The sequence below is a fragment of the Macrobrachium nipponense genome, chromosome 5, assembly GCF_015104395.2.
Source record: "Macrobrachium nipponense isolate FS-2020 chromosome 5, ASM1510439v2, whole genome shotgun sequence".
Classification (NCBI taxonomy): Eukaryota; Metazoa; Arthropoda; class Malacostraca; order Decapoda; family Palaemonidae; genus Macrobrachium; species Macrobrachium nipponense.
Window position 1 is genome coordinate 91,713,515 of NC_061107.1, and position 18,768 is coordinate 91,732,282.

General features: G+C 36.3%; 1 protein-coding gene and 1 long non-coding RNA gene across 9 annotated transcripts in view; one reads left to right on the plus strand and one right to left on the minus strand.

The window, feature by feature from the left end:
* Positions 1-933, minus strand: part of LOC135215122 (uncharacterized) — a 2,441-nt gene extending 1,508 nt beyond the window's left edge. Inside the window, exons 1-2 of the mRNA XM_064249576.1 lie at positions 813-933; positions 327-393 (exon numbers count right to left, since the gene is read on the minus strand). Of these exons, the coding sequence (XP_064105646.1) occupies positions 327-372 (46 nt within the window). The 5' untranslated portion in view covers positions 373-393; positions 813-933. The remainder of the gene's footprint in view (positions 1-326; positions 394-812) is intronic.
* A 617-nt stretch (positions 934-1,550) lies between these two features.
* On the plus strand, positions 1,551-18,109 carry LOC135215123 (uncharacterized). 8 transcript variants are annotated; one of them, XR_010314582.1, is made up of 4 exons: positions 1,551-1,852; positions 11,826-12,039; positions 15,340-15,509; positions 17,393-18,109. It is a non-coding gene; the product is annotated as an uncharacterized LOC135215123 (long non-coding RNA). The 8 variants fall into 8 exon arrangements; XR_010314581.1 differs by having other exon boundaries at positions 1,555-1,852; positions 11,826-12,031; XR_010314588.1 differs by lacking the exon at positions 1,551-1,852 and adding an exon at positions 6,487-6,552 and having other exon boundaries at positions 11,826-12,031.
* Positions 18,110-18,768: the final 659 nt, after the last annotated feature.

Consider the following 18,768-nt stretch of genomic DNA (forward strand, 5'->3'; position numbering starts at 1 on the left):
TATATATATATATATATATATATATATGTGTGTGTGTGTGTGTGTGTGTGTGTGTGTGTGTGTGTGTGTGTAATAAGAAAGCAATGAACATTTTTATTTGAAGCACACACACACACACGCACACACGAAATCATTTTAAATAATAATTTTTTATCTCAAGTATACACTACATTCTCAACCTCATCTAACTTAGAATTTTATATTTTGAAAAATAATGAACATTTTACTAAACGATAAAAAATAGTTATATGATTGACATACTTAATATGGGAAGTTATGAAACCCCCAAAATATAACCTAAGAGAAACATAAATTTGATTACTCACTCTGCAGCTGCAACAGAAGAAGCAAAAGAAAACTGAAGAATTTCATGGTACCTTTTAGGACATTTGCCTGTAAAGAAAAAACTGAGATGATATATATGAGATTAGCAAGATTATGCAGACGTGTTAGATAGATGTTTATAAGTTTCTTGTTGCCTTGCCTTTCCACTGACACTGTTGCTCAAAATGGAACCCTATAAATAACCAGACCTGAGGCATTTCACAAGAGCAACAGATAGTACAAATGTCAGATTTGCTTTTGGAAATTATTTCCACCAAAATCACACACCTGAGATTCTTGAGAAGAATCACGGGTGTCAGAACCTATTGACAAAAAAGAAATCTCAGGATGCTCTCATAGATTAAATATAAAAATGTTAATTATTATTCTGCTTGCTGCATTGAACTGTAGATGTATTTATATTTTTTCTACTATTGTAGATAAAAAGGTAGCGGTTCAAAGGAAGCGGCTAAAACAATTATCCTCACCTCACACTGTTGCGTCAGGTCAGAGACGAAGGCCAGTTTGCCCTTCAATAGGAAATGGGGAATCTTGACTTCTCTCGCAAATAGAAATCGTGCTCGTGACCAATGTCGTGGTCTGCACTTATCACCAGTCACTAGCAAACTAGAGGCAGTATCCTTTATTTGAAACCTAATGCTTGCTACTTTTCATTCAGCAGTGACTGCTATTGTCAAGAGTTAATGTTATTCACTGTTAGTAGCAACGCATTACTTTAAACATATCCGTGTTCAGGGCAAGAACCGTCACTACTTACCCTTCATTGTTGAAATGTGTGAACAAAGCGAAAAACCACATTGTGTGTCTGACAAAGTCAGTGTTCACCATTTCAGGATGGGTTTCAAGGGTGTTTTTTTATCGACAAAATTTCGTATTTTGCGGTACAAAACGAAAAAAAACGGCTGCGAGACGGAAAACGAAAAAAAAAAAAAAGTTCATTTTAATGCATGAGAAATTTAAAATATTGAATTAAAGGCGGCTGTGTAGACTAATTTTCTTATCTTCGTACGAAATCATTTAATTTAAGGTTAAATTTAAATGCAGCAATTAAAAATTTCTAATGTTAAGCATTCACACATAGTAAACATAAGTTCATTAACAATCAATAGATGGCTCTGCTGGCTTGCTTTTTTTTTTACTTTCTACTTTTATTTTCGGATTGCTTCCTTGGCTCATTCGAGACATCTGGACCGGGGCCGGGCTACAATTTAGTCTTGCTGCTGAGAGCAGCATCTCTCCTGTGTTTTTTTTTTTTTTTTTTCGTGACCAAGAGGAAAATTGAATAATGGAAGTATCTCCAGAATGCCGAGTACTCGTATAGTTAGCCCACTTCCAGGATTACTTCTCTCGGCCTAGGCTGTAGAGTGAGCAATACTTATCATGCTCAGTTTTCATTAGGACAACAGGACTAGTGACAAATTCCATTCTAACTCTGTTCTAGCTATACTTCCACGTGCAATCGAGGATTACTTGTTGACAGCAAGAAGTGAAGGACATCTCTAATTTTGTAAGTTCCCAGTTATTGTGGCTCAGATTGAAACTTCCACAACTTTAGAAATATCAGAAAGTTATTCTCCTGCAGAATCTGGTTAAGTTGTGGAGGCTACAGATTTTCAAAGTTTAGGTTTGCACCGAATACAAATTAATTAAAGTATTTTGCCAGTTTAGTTTAAAGGCTAGGGTTTTTTTTTTTTTTTTAAGGACTTGCACGAAGTTTGTCGTACACTTGCTTTGATTTGTCTAACGGAGTGACTTCATATCTGAGTATCCATGTTTTGGTAAGGAGCTACTTCGTAGCCAGGTTACAAGAATCCATGATATAAAGAATGACTTTTCAGAACTGACTTATCAAGAAAGTAGGTTTAAAACTCAAACATTATGGATTGCACACATTTTATGACATCTTTAAAATGGTGAGAGCTAAAGTGAAAGAGAATTATTGCAGTCTTGAGTTTTCACTCCAAGTAAGCTAGATATATTGTTTGGCATATGCCATAAATTTAGATTCCTTGTTGACAACTGAAGTCCAGTTACACCACTTCTTAAGTATGCGAGTAAAGTGAAAGTAATTTTAATTGATTCTTTTGTCAGCTGGAAGAGTCTGCTCGTCAGTTTTAATTGCACAGAATATGTATGTCACATTACAACCGGTCCCTAGGAATAGTTCTTGCATTAATCGATTCACTTGAAGTAAATATGGTAGTCATCTTGCCTTGTAAAGTCACTTGCAGATTGATTTAGCCTCTCGCTAATCTATTCAAAAGTTTTGGTAATTCTATACAATAGCTCCGCCACTAATAATTTTGAGATTTTTTTTCTGATGAATTATTTGGTGCTTTATCTAAAGCTGACCTTTTTTTGAGGAGGAACAGTATTTTTACCCTATTTGTTAACCTTTCCAATCTTGGGGGACCCCCAGGGGGAAACCGGGGTTTTTGGGTGGGGAATGAATTAAAGAATCCGTTTTAACATACGAATAATGGCACATTTGAATTAGCAATAAACAAGGCCACCAGCTAACCTAAACAAACCACCTAACCTAACCTATACTCGGTTTTTTTCCATCTGTCCACCCGCCTGTGGTGTTTACATATGGTAACACTGCGTCCCGGGTTTCTGATAGTTACATTCAGCTTACATTCAACAATTATAATAGTATCCTATTCGAATATTAATGGTGTAATTCGCATACAATAAATTATTAAAACTTTCAGTTGCAAATGTACACCCAGATATCCTTTTATTTACCTAAAACTTACACATAGCATAACTATCGAAAGCCCAGGACGCAGTGTTACCATACACAAACACCACTGACGGGTGGACAGATGGAAAAAAACAGAGTATAGTAGCCGTATCCTTACCTGGGGCGGGGGGGGGGGGGGGGGGGGGGTGGGCTTCGCCCCCCATTACACAGCCATATTAAATATAAGACAGCCTAAAACCCTTTGTGTACTTACTTAGGTTGGAGGGTAAAGGTGAGCTGCCATCTTTAAGAATGCATGGAGCCTATGGTCCAATAATTCAAAATGCAATTTAAAATAGGCAAGAGCCAAGTATCCAACAAACTTATCCTTTCGACGACCGTATTTAGGCAACAGATTCTTCAAATCCCGCCACCGCCTCTCAATAGTATTAGTATGAGCTCCAGTGTGTGGGTCCACAAAGTTCAAGGAGTGGTTGACTCTTAAATGAAGAAATCCCTCCTCATTCAGGCAATCGTATGCCTTCCAACAGTCGTAATTGATGGTAGTGCCGGGCTGTATGTAATCCCTTATCACTGTTAAAAGTGTCACTTTGTCCCTACTTTCTACAGGAACAGCAAAGAAATCTCTATTCTTCCTGCGAATCCCCTCAAACACCCACTGGCCTGTCACTACTCTGCCTACACTATATTTTCGCTTTCTAAATTTGCTCTCATCGGTTTCAACAGTTTTGCCTCGGCCACTAATCTTACCTTAACGACTCAATACCCAATGCACAATAACCTCACGAATGAATGAGCACCAAACATTTATAGTTTTGTGAGAAATTCTTAATTCATTTTCAACAAATTTATAACCAAATTTAACACCAATTTATAACCAAATTTAACACCAATATAATTATGTACAGTAAGTTCCAGAAGTGAAGCGACAAATCTCGGAATTGATCGTACTTCTTTAGAAACTCGAGGGGTTGCTAATTAGTATATTTTATTCCAATTATTGTCATCCTCTTTATATGATAATACGTATCGGTGATTAACTGGATAAGCACAGAAAGTATTTCCCCAGTGAATGATCAACGTTAGTTCAATAATTGTTCATTAAATGGAAAGAAAATTCCCCATAGAATCATCTGCGGCTCTCAATGTGTGATATCAAGTGTTCACCATAGAGTGGCAGCTGGAACCGAGTGCATAAGCATTGGCCTAATATAATTTGTAAATTAACTTTCGACTTTTATAGCGTTATATCGAAAGTTATGATTTCTTTTGATAAAGCACTGAGAACTTTAGCATCTGATTAAATGAAATATAAATAAGACACAAGTTAGTGTAAAAAAATCCAAGTTATATGCGCATTTAGCGTTGGCTACATGGTTAGGCCTATTTCAAGAATCGAGGAAATATATTTTCCAGCTTGTTAGATAATAATTTCATCGAATTCCTCTATTGTGCAAATTTTTGCACGTGGAATTGCGTTCAGTGTGGCATCAAACAAGTATTTTCGTAGGTTTCCACCTTTTTTTTTAGTGCATAAGTGAGACTATTCTTGTCCATACGATCCGGTGTGTGAATATGCTTGGCGAGCATTATTTTAATTCGAGTATATCCTGTTGTGCTCTCTCTCTCTCTCTCTCTCTCAGGGCCTTTTCATCTATTCAGGAATAACCAGAGGCCTGTTTTAAGAATCGAGCAATAGGCCTATTGGCCATGCTCGGGTACTTCTTTATATATATATATATATATATATATATATATATATAGTATATATATATATATATATCTATTATTATATATATATATATATCCCCTAAAAACTCATAAATTTTTGCTACACAATGATGCTTGACTGGATCGAACTGATTACTGGTGGTCCGTGGAAATATGAATTTAGGTGATATCACTCCCTTATGATACGCCCACTTGCGCAAATTCAGTCTTAAATTTCACGGTTGGAATATGATTCGAAGATTTGAGGAAAAAGGTTGAAGTGAAAAAGGTGGAGTTAAGATTGTGGGTAGAGGTAGAGGTAGAGGGGAGGAGGGGTGGTTGGGGTCTGTCGTCTCCCTACTCAACCAGTTGGCGATTTTACGGGTGTTCTGGTTGCTTGTGACAGTCTCTCTTATTTTTTATATAGCGAGTCTGTTTCCCAGGTGCAAGGACAGGTCCAGGTGTCGGTCCTGATGGTTCTATCTTTACCTAAATAACAGACAGTGGCCTTGTATTGTAAGCCTTGCTATGCCCGGAACTAGGACTAGTCAATCACCAGACGGTAGTATCAACAGTTAGACCCTTTCTCGAAGATGGTGTTTTATGTTCGGTCCTAGAAGCTAGAATCAGAACTACCAACCACACCCAACTTCTCTATTGAATCTAAGTGCATTCATGGTTGATTATGTTTAATGTCGCGGAGATTTTCCCTTTACATTCTATGGATCCTTGCATGGTTTTATGCATCTTCGCTAAAATAATTGATAATACAGTATAATTTTAAATATTTGTTTCCACATTGCTCGAAGTTTACATTGGTAATGTTGGTTATACTGTGTTGAACGAAAATTAAAAATTGTTTCGTTTCTTTAGTTTGAAGTAATTACTATACTTTAAAATAATTATTGCCGTAATTTTTTCTTATGATTGTTATATATATCATAGATTTGATATTTGTGCATCATATGTTAGCTTTATTTTGCTTGATAGAGCTTTCGCTTTAGAAAAAAAAAAAAAGGTTTTCCAGCTACGAGTTGTATAGTTGCCAATTAGTGAATTTTGAACGAAATCTTCTGAAATTTGTCGCTTCATTTCTGGAACTTACTGTACAAGTAACAAATTAGATTCTATATCTAAATAAGACTTTTCAAACCAAGTTCCCTTAAAAATAGATACGCAAAAACTACACCTTTTTTCACTTCTTGTTTTTCAATGCAACATGCCTTCTGTCACACCGAAATGCATCAAATCGGCACTTAGAACCACAGGTGGGGCAAATAGTGTCACTTTCACTTATAATAACACTGTGATCTTGGCAGTACTTTATTATTCTTTCGATGTTACCACAGTAATGCAAAACAAAATCCTCATAATTTAAATGACAATTGAGACAAGAACTTGGGAGAAAATCCACAGAAATTTATGTCAAAGTACATGGTAAATGAGAAACCGCACCAGAAGTTGAAGGTTCACACGCTTCCATGGCTCTCAAAAGACTGAAAAATTAGCGGTGAAAATGTGTGAAAAGTAAAACTGTCTCCTGATTGGGTATTCAAGTCACGTGATTCCAGTTTTGTTAAAATACTAGTCCCAAGTAAAATGTGGATAATTATCATTGGTTAAAAACTATGACGTTTGGGTGACGTCTTGCTACGTAGAATACAGTCGATGATGTAATAATGACAATTTATGTTTTTAACGTAGTACAACCGAACAAATGACTAAATGAGAGCTCAGTCTGAAGAGAAATTTGAGAGAGTTATGAAGTCGAGGGACTTTGTTTTTTTCAGGTGGGTCAAATTTAATTTTGATTTTTAAACCACTTCTAGACCTAGCGCCGCTTAGATTTATATATCAAACGAAACCTTGGACTTCCCTCTTTTTAGTGAAAGTACTTAAATTTGATAACTTGCTGGCAGAGCTATTGTATAGAATTACCAAAAGTTTATTAAATAATTGATCTACGTTAGGCTATAACGATGAGCAATAGTTCTTTGGGCAGAGATCCTAATGGACTTGCAAAGGGAGATAGATATTTTATTCTCAGTGAATGAAGCTTGTGAAGCCTATAAAGTTTATAGATCTTATGCTGTAAAGAGATAGCTCTGTATTACGTTGGATCACTGTGTACATTGATAAATTAGACAAGATGAATGAAAGGAGCCCATTCATAAATGAGGCAAGTAAACCAACTGCAGAGAATTCGCTTGTCTAGTCCTGGAAAGGCAATTTTGTGAGGCACATATGCTGTGCTTCCTACCATATTAGACCACTTTCATAAAATTTGCTAATAAAACGGTACTCTCATTCTTGAGCAATAGTTAAAGTTATATGATTAACTTGGTCACTTTTAATCTTGTATCCTTATCCAAAAGGCTAACACTGTTGGCTCAGTTTACTAGCTCGTTGAATGTTGGTAAAGGAGAAAAAGTAAAAAAAGAAAAAAAGGCAGTTCTAAAGTTTATAAATTATTAACAAAGGTAAGAACGGTAAAACTTTGCCAGAATTCTTCTTAGGAATTAGATAAATCCACCTCAGATTCACATAGCTATACCTTTATTGATCACTTAGGGCCTTATGAAGTATGGGTAATGGGAAAAAAATGTAAGGTTTGGCTTTGTGTTAGTATCTGATTGCCCTGTGCTATAGAATTTAAAGATTTGACTTGACTACCATGAAAGAAATTTTTTCAGTTCCCCTTAGTATGGAGTTTTAAAGTGTTGTTCCATCTTAGATCACGGCTAGTAGCTGGAGCTAATATTTCTTAAGACTGAGACTTGAGTGTACTTCCAAGAGAACATGTTAGACCTCTGTGGGCATAGGAACCTTGTTTAATTCATAGTGCTATTCTCAATAATATTTTAGACTAGGGATTTTGGTATTTCTAGCTAATGACTCCGCACCTGCTTTTACCTTGGAAATTGATTTTTCCTACAGTTTTAGTGCTTTTGATGAAGAAGCAGTATTAATCTTTTGGGGGTCAACTGTTATTTACCTCCTATCTCTACCCAACAATGATGGGGGACTTGGGAATTCAGGATTTTGGTTGGGGGAGAACACACGTAAACAAAGCAGCTATGTTTGTGTTCTGGTAGAGGGTGCCATATGTTCCACGGAAGGGAGCAACTCCTTCCATGGAAGGGAGTTGCTGAGGGATGGTAGGGTACTGGTGGGTTGTGTGTGTAGAAGGTAATTGGGGAAAATTCAGCTACTTAAAGAATAAAAATTCAGCTACTTAAAGAATAAAAAGACCTTGGTGTGGACTGGGTAAATCTGAAAAAGTGCTCCGTCCGATTTTGAGTGAAAGTGTTTATATTTTGAAAGTAGTATGTTCTAAGGGAGAAGGAAATTAGTGGAGGAAAGTCCTGTCGGTCTAAAAAACACAACTTGAATATTTGTACCTACAGAAAAAAAAAGTCCCTCATGTTGTTGTCTCTGTCGTATCACCTATTTTACTGAGGTCCGGTTCGTTCATTTGTGTGCTGCGCAGTCTCAAATTGTCATGGGAAACAACACCTTCCGAATGACATCACGAAAAAAACTTCACCCAAAGAGTGACATTAGACAATATCCTATCGTAAATGAGCACGTTTCAGTTTTCTCTGACAGAGAAGCTAGTACAGTCATTTTAACCGATGTCAAAGTATTTAGTGTTACCGAGTCCTGTTTTTGGGGGACAAATATACCTATTTTCCCCTAATTAAGTGTTAGTTGAGCCGGTACCGTGAGTGAATAGCCAGGACCATCTTCACGCTTCGATTTTGCTGCCAAGGAAAGTTTTCTATTAGTGTGTGAAAACTGTTATATCAGCTACAGAGATTTTACTCATTATTATTATGTGAATATTGAAAGATTAGTCACTTTTGCCCAAAATCACAGGCTAATTAAAAGTGAACAAATTTGCCCGACATGTCAGTCAGTGTCGTCTTGATTACAACAAAAAATTTGCCTTTCGGTGTGATAAAATACGGGAGACACAAGAAACATTTTGTAGGGTATTTAGCAGTGTTTTATTTTAAACTACAGATACAAGACCCTTTACGAAGGCTACACGCTTTTGCCAAAGCTACTGCTGCATTGTATCCTCCACTCTTAAGGTAAGTTATTCCTTGTACGTTTTGATTATCGTGCGAAATACGCTGCCAATCGAGCCCTGAGGCTAGCGAGCGCAGCAAAACAATACCTCTTGTCAGAACAAATGAGCTTGCCAAGAATATTTAAATAAACGGATAAGGCACGAAGCGCCGTTCCGCCACGTATTACTGACAGCACACGTTAATAAAATGTGGTTCACGGATATTCACTCACTTCCATACATGCTTGCCAAGAATCTTTAAAAAAAGTGGATTAGGTGCATAACCCCTGTTCTGTCACCCACTAGCCTCTGTTAGCCGTGCCATTTATATGTAGAGGGTCAATGTTTTGTATACAGAGTAAAGGGTCAACCGCAAATATGTACTCTCATGTGTGTCTAAACTGGAATTATGAAATTTCAGGCCGTCCCCCCCCCTCCCCCACAGAAACCCCTGGTTCCCCAAAGTGGTCCCCCAGGATTGTGAGATGAGTAAAGGGGTGTAATTACTTAATGCCCCCAACATAAATGCTAAATTTTAGCATAATCAACTACATATGCATTGGAAATTCATATTTTTTCTGCAGACAAGAAAATGAGCTCTTCTTAAGAATTACCGCAATTTTAAAGTGTCTTGGTAAGAAGGGTTGTACTGGCAAGAGGTAATACTGCACTGTGCGCGCTCACCACAGGGGTTACAGGAGGTTAGCAATGTTTAAGTGGGTGGCAGAATGGCGATTCGTGCCTTATCTACTATTTTAAAGATTCTTGGTAAGAAGGTTTGTACTGGCAAGAGGTAATATTGCGCTGCTCGTGCTCACCACAGGGGTTACAGGAGGTAGCAACATTTAAAGGGGTGGTGGAACTGCGCTTCCCGCCCAATCTGCAATTTTTAAGATTCTCGACAAGAAGGGTTGTACTGGCAAGAAGTAATATTGCGGCCCCACTTGGTAGTCGGCATGTGAACCAAAAGCTCTTATAACATGGTGCAAGTGCCGTAGCATTCGTTACAGTAGTAGTAGTAGTAGTAGTAGTAGTAGTAGTAGTAGTAGTAGTAGTAACTGAAATTTGACTGAAATGGCTACATTCTCGGTTTATTCATCGTCTATTTCCACTTTTATTTCATGTTCCAAACGTCATATAGAACAAGAAATAACATGCAACAACCTTCTGGTTGTTTCGTCTGTTGACTGGGGTTGTTTGCGTTCATTGGAAAAGATAAGAATGGTCTTGGATGTTTTGCATTTTTTTAATGTTTATTATCATTAAGATAGTATGGGGAAGGTTTGTGACTTTTTTTTTTCTTTTGAGAGAGAGAGAGAGAGAGAGAGGGTGTGAATGATGAATGGGTGGTTGATGAGTGAACTGCTTGTTTGGTGGGCGTTTTGGCTCATTGAGTGGCTTGGTCACTGAGCAATTCGGAGTCAGTCAGGAGCAGTCAGTCAATGAAGACATTTGGAGTGAGAGGTGATCAGTCAATAGAGTGGTCTGTGTGTTTTTCACAAGTTTTTTGGGGGTATTCAGTAATTGAGTTCTGTCGTGCAATTGTGTTCATCTGTGGTTGTCGAGTTGGTGAGCGATTTTGTCATGTCTGATGTTTGTGAATTGGTGTGTAGATTTGGTGCTGCTTTGTTTTTTTTTTTTCTGAGTTTGTTGAGCAGTTTGTTGGTGACTGTTGGTTTGGTGTTTGGCGGTTGCCAGTGTCGGAGTTTATTTTCGACGGCCATACCGCGTTGTAGCACAGCTTCTCGCCCCGATTGTGTCAAGTTTCCTGGTGAGCAAGTTTTTTTTTTTTTTTTTTTTTTTTTTTTTTTGCTGAACCAAGTGTCCATTAGTAATTTAAGTAACGTAAAGTGGAAAGTGTGGCTAGGGGAAATTTGTAAGCCCGGATTGATTAACATCAATGTGGGAAGGTCTTGCTTGCTTAGCTTGTGATTCTGCCACGCTGTCTCTCTCGTACCTGTTAGGGTACTTATATGTTGGTCGCCATTAGCCTTCTCTCGATCATTCGAGCCTACTCGATACCAGTAAGTGAAAGTTACATGGTTCTGACAAACGCAGGTAGTCTGGTGTAAGATATGCTGCGCTGTTGGTACCCAATGAAGGATGTATACATATATCTTGGTCGCCTCAGCCTTCACTCGAGTATAAAGCCTCCTCTCCAAATTACCACCTAGAAGTTAGCTAATTCTGATACTCAGACGGTCTGGAAACTTCGCAAAACCTCTGAGAATTTTGTAATAATAGCAGTAAGATTAATGTCTATATGACAGTATTTCTTTAGCGTATTTTTCTGATGCTGTACGGTAAAGGTGCCGGGAGGAAGTTGATCTGCCAAGCAACTATATACAAATCAGTTCTCGATAGAGGAGTCATGTTGAGGGCAAGGTCTATAGATTGCTATTTTGAATTAGCCTAATATGAAACGTAATTGTTGAGGATTCGAATAAGGTGTTTGGGGCAATAACAATAAAAGGGATCTTCCAGGGAAATGGTTCAACGTTATTTTACATAAATCATTCCTATTTTGAAGTCTGATTAAATATGGTTCAAGTGAAGATATAATAAGCAGACTGACACTGAAGCTTTTTTGTTTTTCAAAACAGCTAAAAGGCCAGTTGCTCAATTGATCGAAAAATTGGGAAATATTGAACCCTTAATTTAATGATTACTTCTAGTTGAATTTTTTGTTTTTTAATTTGTTGTGAGATTATGCCATAGTGTTGTACGTAAAATAAGTTCTTATTTGAAACTACCCCCTGGAGTATAATAATTTTTCTGTATTGTCGTTGTAACTCCAGTTGTTCCAACTGGAATCTTCCCCTTGGAATACAGGATAATTCTTGCCTCTCCAGTAGGACTAATTTCACAGAGGTTAACTTTTATAGTTATCTTAATTTTTCTCATGTTATGCAATAACAATAGAGAACTTGACTAACTTTGCCAAGCAACGGATGAATGTACTATAGTTCTACTCGTTTATTTTTTCAGGTAGTACACTTCGTTTTCATCTTTACATCATTCCAAGACAGAACTTGATCCTGGTCCACTAGTACTTGCCCCTTTTTGTTCTACTAATTAAGAACCAGCAAGAAGAATATCGAAAAACAAGGAGTAATCTCCAGATTACCAATTTCTTCCCGAGAGTCAAGGATTGCTTTTGGGAAGCTAGAAGTCAAGGACTTGCCTTCCCTACGGTAGGTCTGTAAGTTCAAAGTGATTTTGACACAGGTTGAAAATTTGGTATGGAGGTTAGTAATAGTTTTATAAGCTGTCCAGCCACAGAAATCCTATTCTGTAGGATTTTATTACATAGCATTAAACATCTGTTTTTAAGTTTGGTTTTCACTGTATGCAGGTTATTTGAATTAGATTTCACAGACTTTTGTTGAAGGTTTTGTGAGGACATGCTGGCAGAGTTAGACCTATATATGCCTGTGAATAAACTGCTGGGTTTAATCTGTTTATTCCCGATTTATGGTTTGTCTAATTATCCATGCAAAATGGTTTTGAAATTCCCTGGCAAAGAAAACAACAAATATTATGATACAGATCAAAAGTATTGCAGGCCAGCCACGTACTTTCCTCCTGGCAGTCTTTTCCATTCTGTTGTTGTTCCCCAGTTTTCAACAGTGATCAAGCGTAGATCAATTTTTCTGTAAGTTATACCTACTGGTTTGGGGTGAATGATGATTGCTTTCAGGTATCACGACCACCGTAAATTCATAAATTTTTTACATACATGTCATAGGGAAACTGGATCTCTACTGTTTGCTCTCGGCATAATAAATACACATTGCCATTAGTTTGTTCAAATTTTGTACGAAATTTGTGAATATGTAGACATTGCTTTATCCCATGGGTAACAGTTTTTTGATAATTTCAAAATGTGCCGTCTTGACTTGCAGTTCGACTGTTACAAGAAAGGGCTTATTCTAGTTCTTCACTTATAAAACATATTTTAAATAGTTTAATCTTCAGTTATTTCAAAGTTTAATGCTTTCCGTTTTCTTTTTATAGTCTCTGCGGTGTGAGATGAGATTTTGCTGCTCCATCCCTTTTTTCTAGTTGTTCTCTAGGTGATATTTCAAATATATCGTGGAATCTTTTTTTTTTCTAAAGTATATTAAAGCATGCCTTTGTGGTTATATGGAATACATTCTATTGGTTTTTATTAGTTTTTTTTTTTTCGGGGGGGCCAAATTTCCCTGTTTACTGAAACTTTTTGTTTTGTCGCATATTTTCTTAATTTTGCAGATAATCTATTGCATATCGATTTTAATCAATTTATGCACATAGGTACATTTAACTGTTTTTGGTATTTGTTAGCTTGGAGGGCAGTTAGACTTCTTGGGGTTGAGTCTTCCTTTTAAATGATCTAGTCTGTCAGGGTTTGTTTTGGATTTTTGATAAATCCTCTTGAGATCTTTGGTACCTTCTCTTAACGATTACTAGGAGATTTTGGTATGCACTTGTCTGCAGTATCTGTTGTAAAATTGGTGATGAGTTTTTCATTATGATATTTGAAAAGGTTGTATGCTGGAATACGTCTTTTATTCAACGTCGTTGAGGGTGTTTGAAAGGTGTCATTATTAAAAAATGGTCACAGAGATGTGGTCCAAACCATGCCACTGAAATTGACTACAATGACAGTAGGTGTTTCAAGTAGGATCTACTGATGGGTAACTGAAAAATGTGCTACACTTGTAAACCGTCAGCATCTGATTTTTTGCTAACATTTACTATGTTTTGGAAGTTATATGTATTGGGATTAAAGCTTGGGCGGTGACATTGAAACTCGTTATGTGGTTGTTTACGGAACATATATTATTGTAGAATATTGGTATGAGAGTTACACATAACTTTTGTCATACAGATATATATGCACCTCAGTGGCGTGATCGGTATGGTCTTGGCCTGGCACCTCGGTGGCCGCGAGTTCGATTCTCTGTCATTCCACTGAGGAATTAGATATGTGTATTTCTGGTGATAAAGTTCACTCTCGACGTGGTTCGGAAGTCACGTAAAGCGTTGGTCCCGTTGCTGAATAACCCCTGGTTTCATGCATTATTATTATTATTATTATTATTATTATTATTATTATTATTATTATTTATTATTATTTATTATTATTATTATTATTATTATTATTATTATGATTATTATTATTATTATTATTAATGCAGGTAAAATCGTTAAAATTACCATATTAAATAAATATATTTTGTCATTTAGTTTTTAAAATATAAATAGATAAAACATTCCTGTACACATTTAAAATAAATTTGTCGAGAAAATATTTAATTATTTATATTCTGGTAATAAAATATTTCTGTATCTATAATATTTTTTTTTAATTTATATATGTTTTAATAGATCTTATCTGTTAAAAATTTTAAGATCTTGCAAATATTTGAGTCGTCTTCTCCTAGAATGTCCTGCATTCTAGCAGATGATCCAAAGTATTTTAGCCTAATGTGTGAATACTTAGAGCATTCAATTAAAATGTGCTTCACAGTTACTCTGGTTTGAAAGGTATCACTTTCTGGAGGTGGCTGATTAGACATAAGAAAGCCATGGGTTAACCTTGTGTGCCCATTACGCAGCCTGCACAAAGCGACCTCATGGTTTCTCTGCTTCTGTTAAGAATATTCAAAGGGAATGATAGTGGTCTTTACCAATCTTAAGTTTATTTTCAAGTGATAACCATTGGTCTTCCCAGATTTTATCTAAAATAAATGCAAAATTATTTTTAGTCCTTATAATATGTTTTGTACGTTTTATTTCTATCATTTAATTCTGCTTCCTTTGCATTTTTATCTGCAATTTCATTGCCTTCAATTCTAACATGGCCTGGTGTCCAGCACAAGGATATCTTGATATTTCGAGTGCTTAAAGAATGAATATTTTCTTGTATTGCTCTATTAGCAGGGTGGTGGTGATTAAAAGAATCTATTGCTTGAATAGCACTTTTTGAATCACTATATATAGTGTAATGTTTGCTGGGAGTTCTGGGGATTTTATACAGAGCCAATGAAATTCTTGCCAATTTTCCATGATAGTATTTTTCGTCTGTAATAACTGCGAACCCCCTGGTTTCATGCAACGTGAAAACACCAAACAAACAAACATACGGATTTATAGACATTTATTTCTGTTCCAAGTTCATTGTCAGTCCTCATGGACTGATTAGCTAACAGGTGATTTCTAATTAAGTTTGCTATATTGTCCAATGTGTAAAAGAGCTGAACTTTTGGGGCTACGCTCTGCTAATCGTTGGACTTCACATAAACAGATTAAATTTAAACTATGAAAGAATTGTAAAGTTATTTTGACTTTCTGCTTTACAGCAATTTTTAATTAAGTTATGAATGATATTTCTTCGTGTATTTGTATCTTTCATTATACTGTTGGTGTCTTTTATTTTTTTATACTGTACTGTCATTTAGGCATTTGTTAATTACGTTTTGGGTTCCAATTAAAAGCTCCCCATTTTATGTTTCAGGTATATTCGCATAATTGATTATATGAAATTTAGGCCGTAGCATCAAGCACTGGACTTTCTTTTGGGCATTCGGCACTGAGATAGTGGAAAAAAAAAAAAAAAAAAGAGTTGGAGTCATTAGAGAGCAAGATGAAGAGATCCAGGAAATAAAAAAGGAAGCTGGAATTGAGGTAAAGGCTGACATATACTGTGCATAAGGTCTGAGTTGTGTATTTTTTATGTGTTATTTGTGCTGTTCTATTTATTACAGAAATTGGTAATTGCATTATTTAGTTGTGGACATTTCATTGAGGTCCGAGAGGAGAAACATCCGGGGCATTTGCAATGAGGTTTGTGAAGGATATATACTTTAAATCCCCACCCCCCGCCTCCCTTCAATGTAAACTGAAAATCTGGAATAGCTTGAGGAGTTGTGGAATTTATCCGATACGGTAGAGATGATTTTTATCTCCTTCTTTGATACAAGATAATGTCGTCATAACTTTCTGAAAGCTTTTTTTAACATTAACTGGTAGTTTGCTTGACCCTAGAACGCTATTGTGGAGTAAATTTTACCCCCCCCCCTTTTTTATATTTTTGATCATTGAGGGGAATTTGTTACCAGCTCATTGAAATTCCAGGTAGCCTCATCTTTTTGCATTGTCTTGGGGTGAAAGTTATTGATGTACCTTTGGCGCGCTCATAACATCGTGTAGGAGATTTCCGGGAGAAAATTGCCCCACATAACTGATGAAGCCATTAATAGCTTGGGTATATTTTACCCTACAATAGTTTTAATGTACTATCCATCTGGGTTATATTTCACCCCAGAATAGTGTTCAGGTACTATTTTTGTGGGGCAATTATTACCCCACAGTAGCAATAGTAGATGATAAATCAATTTCAAAAATACAAGGATTCATTTGATTTTGTTGTCCAGTACTAAGACATTTTTTATTGCAATAATAACGTGTTTACCTAATTCCCAAATCTATAACCTACTGGGCTGATAATAGACTAACTTATTTGGGTAACTTTCATAATCTTGTTAATCTTTTATTACCTCGTTTGCTATGATACATGAGAATTCAATGCCTTGTTTGTTGTTAGCTACAACCCATTTTGGTGATACTAATATACTCTCTTATTTTAAGAAGTCAGTACCTTGGTTGCAGTAGTCAGCTCTGGTTTGAGGTATTCGCTCTTGTGTTTGTGAGTTAACTTTTGTGGTTAAATGCATTTGCCTTCTACATATTATTCTACTCATTCGGTTAATCTTTTATTACCTCGTTTGCTATGATACTTGAGAATTCAATGCTTTGTTTGTTGTTAGCTACAACCTATTTTGGTGATACTAATATACTCTCTTATTTTGAGAAGTCAGTACCTTGTTTGCAGTAGTCATCTCTTGTTTGAGGTATCAGCTCTTGTTTTTGTGAGTTAACTTTTGTGGTTAAATGCATTTGCCTTCTACATATTATTCTACTCATTCAGTGACAGCTGAGGGACCCCTCTTTTCGAAAAGCTATATACTACCAATTCCTAACGAATACCAACAGTAATGAGTAAAGGAAGGTTGCCAAAGAAACCTGCTGGAAGTAAACTTTTTACTTCTGAAGTGTTAGTTACTGATGAACACCAGCAATAATGCTATCTTTGATGTTAGACACAAATTATGATGAAGACACAAATTATGTTCCACAGTCAATTGAATGTGAGGATAGTGATGAAGTTGAAGAATTTAAGTTACCAATGGCCAAGAAACTGCGCACATCTACCCCTCATAAGCGAAAATGCCCACCAGGTGGGAGCCAGACACTGTCTCCCTTGCCAGCAAAGATGCCTTTACCAGATCCTACTCAACCTGCTATTGTTTCTGACTTTCCTGCCACTTCACATTCAACTTCACCTGTACCCCCTCCTATGATCAATAATTCTTCTACAGATACTGCTGAGACTCCTTATACCCAAAATATTGCCCAGAAAAGAAGATCAAGGATTAGTAATGATATTGATTTAGCAGCAATTATAAATTTCAGTAGAAGTACCATAACAAGCAAGTCTGGTTTTACAGGTGGAGCTGTCGCCCCCAGTCAACAAGATCAACAAGGACGGCAGCACATAACATCGTGAATTTCACTCCTGGACCAACACAGGAGGCACAAAGGGCAGACTTTCTAGAAAAAGCAAAGATGTTGATGAACGATGAAATTATTCAAGAAATAGTACAGTGTACTAACAAAAGGATCGAAGCTGAAGCTACACATTATCAAAAGCAGAGATCAACAATCGGCCAAACGGAACCAAATGAGGTGAAGGCTCTTCTTGGTATATATTGATCTTGAGTGGTTGTCAGAGAAATGTGGAATCCTCAGACTGGATCTTACCGGGCTGCTATGTCAGAAGATTGGCTCAATTTTCTTCTTAATTGCTTAAGATTTGATGACCCAACTACAAGACAGGCAAGACGAGCACATGATAAATTTGCCTCAATAAGGAAGGTTTGGGAAACATTTATCAAGAACAGTGAGAGGATGTATGTCCCTACTGAACATTTAACTATAGATGGGGTTATTTTGGTTCAAAAATAACCACAAAAAATTATGGAAAGTATCACAGTGAAAACCAGTATTTTTTACTTTCAAAAAAATAACCTTTTTTTGATGTTCTCCCCTACGGCTCATAATGGTTAAGTAAGGTTGGAACTTCTAGAGCTGAGCTCCATAATACTTGAGAGTGAATGTAGCAACACAGAAATGTTCAGGATAAAAAAAAAAATATATATATATTTATTTTACGAATTTTTTTATTAATCATGTAGTAAAATTTTTACTTTTTACTGGTTTTCTCTAGTTGCCCCTGGAAGAACCCATTTTCTATAATATATTTGTCGTTTATACTTTGAATAGAAGAATTGCCATTGTAGTTTGTATCTGTCTAGTCTGTAATAAAATAGTTTGAGTGTGGTTTTTAAATATCCAAAAATGGGGTAAATTTTACCTCACAGAAGTGTGACTTAAACATCGTTTAAGTGTTCTAGGGTTAAGTTTAGATCCTCATATCTATTGACGACTGGGGATAGTGAAATACCACCTTCCTGTGTCTATAGAGTTCGTGGAATAATCTATTATTCTTTTTTTACTAATTTTTTTGTCAATTTAATTTTCTTTTGATGATAAAATGTTGAGGTGAAGAGATCTCTATCAATCTTGGATGGAAGATTCAAATCATCACCATCATTTTACCCCGAGGGCTTTACTTAACATTTCTCGGTGGTGTTTGCCTAGTTCATTCACTATACCTTTTGATTACTGTGGATGGTGAGATTTCATACCTCCTGCTTTGATTTGCTATATATTTAGGTATTAATATTATTAAAGGCATTATGAGGTGACCTTTTACTTGATGTTTTAGTTTTTGTTTACTGTTCCCTCTTCAATATTTTTTTCC